The sequence below is a fragment of the Coregonus clupeaformis genome, chromosome 7 (genome assembly GCF_020615455.1).
Source record: "Coregonus clupeaformis isolate EN_2021a chromosome 7, ASM2061545v1, whole genome shotgun sequence".
Lineage (NCBI taxonomy): Eukaryota > Metazoa > Chordata > Actinopteri > Salmoniformes > Salmonidae > Coregonus > Coregonus clupeaformis.
This window is the reverse complement of record NC_059198.1, coordinates 911462-916313: the sequence shown is the minus strand read 5'-3', so window position 1 is coordinate 916313 and position 4852 is coordinate 911462. Positions and strand designations below refer to the sequence as shown.

The 4852-nt window shown below is 43.1% G+C and overlaps 1 protein-coding gene across 1 annotated transcript; it reads right to left on the bottom strand.

Moving 5' to 3' along the window:
- Positions 1-1665: 1665 nt before the first annotated feature.
- On the bottom strand, positions 1666-4422 carry LOC121568723 (transcription factor Sox-9-B). The gene is made up of 3 exons (XM_041879125.2): positions 3647-4422; positions 3087-3334; positions 1666-2619 (listed from the first exon to the last, which is right to left on the bottom strand). The coding sequence occupies exons 1-3, from the start codon at positions 4084-4086 to the stop codon at positions 1853-1855; spliced, it is 1455 nt and encodes a 484-aa protein (XP_041735059.1). The 5' UTR covers positions 4087-4422; the 3' UTR covers positions 1666-1852.
- Positions 4423-4852: the final 430 nt, after the last annotated feature.

Genomic DNA, 4852 nt, shown 5'->3' with positions numbered 1-4852 from the left:
GGTATAAAGGAATCCCACTGCGCCTAAGTTGACATGATAGAGATTTCCAGAAATGTAGTCGATAAAACTGTTCAGCCCCCTGCTAGTGTGCATGCACATACTGTATCTAAAATAACATTCTCTGAACATTTGAAACAGAACCATAGAGTTTATTTTCAATATGTTTTATTTTTATTGCAAACAATATAATACAAAAGATAAGCTTCTTTTAAGACAATGGCATGTTTTACCTAGGAAAAGAAGAATTCAGTTGAATTACAAAGATGCCAACATGAGAACTAAGATATGGAATAGAGAATAAAGAACATCACTTTTTTCAAAAACAAAAAAGTATGCTGGTGATTCTATAGAAAGACATCTTCACACTGCAGCCACAGCTCCAATAACCATTAAATCCATATTTGTTAGAATGAATAAAACAACTTCCAGTTTTTTCTTTTTTAGATATTTCAGATCAAGTTTGATCATAATTAGAAGTAAGCTGTACACAACTAGATCATCAAAATAACTATTTCAACTGAAAACATTTACAAATTATAAATAAACAATTTGTACCACATCGAAACAACTAATCCATCTGCGGAAAAGTTATTTTTTTCTCATCTCAATTAGTCGCTGCGGAATTAAAAAGGAATAAAATGCAAAATAGTTATTACTTTTCAAATAAAATTAATTGCTAATGAATAAATTAAAGAGGTTAAGACTGGAAGGAATAAGAGGCCAGAGGAACGACTCAACTGGAAGGGAGACTGCTTGGGGTCAAAGGCCACTTCCTGTATCCCTCCAGAGACAGGAAGTGAGAACTCAGCTGTGGTTTCTAGGCTCCACTGCGGTGCTAGCATCGCTAATGTAAAGAGCCTCTCTACTGTGCTTCAACAGGCACCAATGGCATGAAGGCAATACAAAGCATTTCTCAATCACATCTAGCAACACAGTCAGTAAGGCCCCTGGTGTAAGTATATGGCACTTTCTAATGCTATTAGCATTCCCAACACAATAACGACAAGAAAATAGCGATACTTTGTCTAATTCACTGATGACATGGTCACATAGTAAGTCATGGCCATAAACTATTTAAACACCAGCTTTGCTCAGTTCTTATAAGATCTCATAACAATTACAATAAGATATATACATGAGAATCAAAGCGGAATGTATTAAAAGAGGACAGGCAGTGAGTAAAGGGATTATTTTCTTTTGACTTCCTGTTCCTGTACAAAAATACATGAGCCAGAAGTAAGGCCGCGGAGGACGTTGTTCACCTAAAGCGTCTCTTCCTCATTAAACGTATAAATCCCCCGAAAGATATAGTACCAAAATAAAGTTCAGAACACATACACAGTACATACTAAAATATTCATAACAAATATATCCTCACAGAGGATTCCTCTTTTCAAAAACGAGTTTCTTTTAACATTATACCTATAAAAATATAATCACAACTCCGAGCATTAAAAAAGGCACTGTCGTGAGCCGTTTTTCCGAAGATAATAAATGTTCAGTACTTTAAAAAAGTCCTTGAATGTTTTTCTATTGGCGGTGGAGGGTGTGTTGGTGTAGAGCAGGGTTCTTCAATTCCGGTCCTGGAGGGCCGAAACACCTCTGTTTTTCATCCTCTCCTTCTAATCAGGGGCTAATTCAGACCTGGGCCACCAGGTGAGTGCAATTAACTACCAGGTAGAAATAAAAAACAGAAGTGTTTCGGCCCTCCAGGACTGGAATTGAAGAACCCTGGTGTAGAGGCCTGTAGGCCCGCGAGGATTCTGGGAGATAAGAGTCTCTGGTAGGAGATGGGTTCTTATGGGACAGTCTGTGCTAAGGACTAAGGGGTTGACCTCTAACTTCTGGCCTCTCAGGGCCTGGAGAGCTGGGTGTAGACAGGCTGCTGCTCCCAGTGCTGTGGACTGTGGGTCTGGGTGGGCACCGAGGGCACTCCGGTGGGGTCAGCGATGGGGGTATACATGGGCCTCTGGCTGGGGCTCATATAGCTGCTGAAGGAATAGAGCCCTGAGCCTTGGGCACCTGCATGGCTATAATAAGAGTTGGCGCCGCCCTGGTGATCAGAATAGTCATACTGTGTGCGGGTGATGGAGGGGTAGGATGAAGCGCTGTAGTGCTGCAGGTTGAATGAACCATAGGTGACGTGCTGGGGAGGAGAGCCCTGCTGCTCACTGTAGTGGCTGGGGCTCAGCTGCTCCGTCTTGATCTGAGTGGTTCTCCCCTGGCTCTGGCCTTGCTCTCCCCCACTACCGCCACCTCCACCCAGGGCGGCGAGGGAGTGCTGCTGCTTGGACATCCAGCCGTGGCCTCCAGCACCCACCTGGCCGATGGAACTGGCGCTGATGCCTCGGTAGCTGCCCGTGTAGCCCGTCTGGGCGCCGTTGACGCCGGCGTGCCCGTGGGGCGGCAGGTACTGGTCAAACTCGTTGACATCGAAGGCTTCGATGTTGGAGATGACGTCGCTGCTCAGCTCGCCGATATCCACGTCCCGGAAGTCGATGTTTAGCTGGCGGCCCGTGCCCTCTTGCAGGGGGCGGCCCTCGCGCTTCAGGTCGGCCTTGCCCGCAGCCAGCTCTGTTTTGGGGGTGGTCGGTGGTGTAGGTGGGCCCTGGGACTGGCCTGGTGGTCAAAAAATAAAGCAAGAAAGAGTTAATCTCACTGCACACCATCATGATATTATTGACACAATTGATGCAACCATGGAGCTAATAAAGATATGCTTTAAGATTTCGGAGTTTCCCTCCATGAAGGGAATGGTGTCATTATCTAATGTGCTTTAACGAAAAATAGATAAGTAGTAAAGACAGGTGGTAGATTTGCATGATGGCTTGTAAAAAACACAAATCATTGACAGGTGTGTCAGTTCATGAGGGCCCTAAAGGCATTGAAATTGTTTCGTTTCGATATTCACGTTTTGAATAGGATAGTAGAGGCATTTCCAATATAAAGGATATATATATAACTACTTTTTTAATTTCACCGGCATAATAGTGATTCCCATTATACTATAAAATTATTATATCGACCAAAAGCAAGTATTATCTAGAACGACAATATAATGAATTGTTCGAATGAATTATTCTTACCTGAATGTTCACCGGGTGAATGCACTTCGCCCATGCTGGACGCGGGCGAGTCTGCTTGCTGGAGAGCTTTAAAGATGTCACCGGAAGAGATGTGGGTTTGCTCGCCGTCCTCTGGTTCGCCCTGCCCGTTCTTCACGGATTTTCTCCGTCTGGGCTGGTACTTGTAGTCGGGGTGATCTTTCTTGTGCTGCACCCTCAAGCGCTCAGCCTCCTCTACGAACGGACGCTTCTCGCCTTCGTTGAGCAATCTGGAAACAAGTATTGCATTAAATGACACGTTTTTCGAAGTGTTGAAATAAGTATTCTTATAATTATTAAGATGTTATTATTATATCCCAATATTTGAAAACGACTAATTCGAATCGAAATTATGCACATATCCTACACTATTGAATTGCACATGTAGCTACACACCAGACATCTTTCGAAATAATTGGTACACACTGCTATTTATTCAAGCTTTATCTATGAAGCCATTTTTGAATAGCACAAATATTAGTTGATCAAGTGAAAATCTCCTCAATGGCGGAGAAAAGTGACGATAAGGAGTTGTAACATACCTCCAGAGTTTGCCGAGGGTTTTGCTGAGTTCTGCATTGTGGAGATGTGGGTACTGGTCCGCCAGTTTCCTCCGGGCGGCTTGAGCCCACACCATGAAAGCGTTCATAGGTCTCTTGACATGAGGCTTGTTTTTGCTGGAGCCGTTCACTCGGACTGGCATGGGCACCAAGGTCCAGTCGTAACCCTTCAGCACCTGAGACACTGCATCTCTGATACATACAGGGAACTTGTCTTGGTCAGCCTTCTTGAACTCGCCGAGCACGCCGTCTGGACCCAGTAATAGATGATTATCGGACGGCCTGGTATTCTCGGTGTCGGAACCGGAGCCGGACGGGCACGGCGAGCCGACCGAATCCTCAGACATGCTGGGGCTTGGAGCGTCAGAGAAACATTTCTCCTGTTCGTCTGTCATCTTCAGGAAGGGGTCGAGTAGATTCATGCGAAAAAAATTACCGCTGAGCTAAAGCAATGAATTGCTCTTGGAGTGAAAAAAAATCCTTCCTTTCAAGACTTTAGAATCCAACTGCTGCTGTGCCCACGGGCTGCAATGAATGTCACTGAGTTCGATGCGCAAATTGATTGACAAAGCTGCACTCCTGCAAACTGTCAAAATGTTAATGTGAAGTCCTTTCAAAAGTCGTCAATTCAAAGCACGTTTTCTTGCGACCCGATGGAATAGGCACGCTGCAAATGCCCTCTAATGTATATTTCTCTTGGAATTAAAACAATTTCTGACATAAAGGCGCAATTTAATGTTCACGTCAAACTTCCAAGATCATTGAGAGAATTATGAATACACTTTCAGTGCGAAGCCTGTATTTATAGACTGGTCCAAGTCAGGGTGGAAGCGATTGGGTGAACATTTTTAGGAGGCGGAGACGAAATTTGACTCTGTGCTCCCCCCAATCTTTAGTCAACAACAGAGAGAGAGGGACTTAAATAATATTAGATAAAATAGGTTAATTTGTTAAATTCTTTCAACTTTGTCGAAAGATGTACATTGATTCAATAATTAATGTGTTAGTATTACTTCATTCATTTATTATACACATGTAATCATAGAGTCATATTGCCTAGATACTTGTTTGTGTTCATTATTGGTATATTTTACTCAAAAACGAAATATACAAAAGTTAAATATATAATGTCTGGTATAGTCACCAGTTTGTCATGTGTCCATCTTTCGATTAAACTATTAAAAATAA

Bases quoted from the DNA above. Each gene is read 5' to 3' on its own strand.
- LOC121568723 (XM_041879125.2), bottom strand. From the start codon at position 4,086: ATGAATCTACTCGACCCCTTCCTGAAGATGACAGACGAACAGGAGAAA. The intron at 3,335-3,646 runs GTATGTTACAAC...ACTTGTTTCCAG, and splicing joins ACCCTCGGCAAACTCTGGAG to ATTGCTCAACGAAGGCGAGA. The intron at 2,620-3,086 runs GTAAGAATAATT...TTTGACCACCAG, and splicing joins TTCACCCGGTGAACATTCAG to GCCAGTCCCAGGGCCCACCT.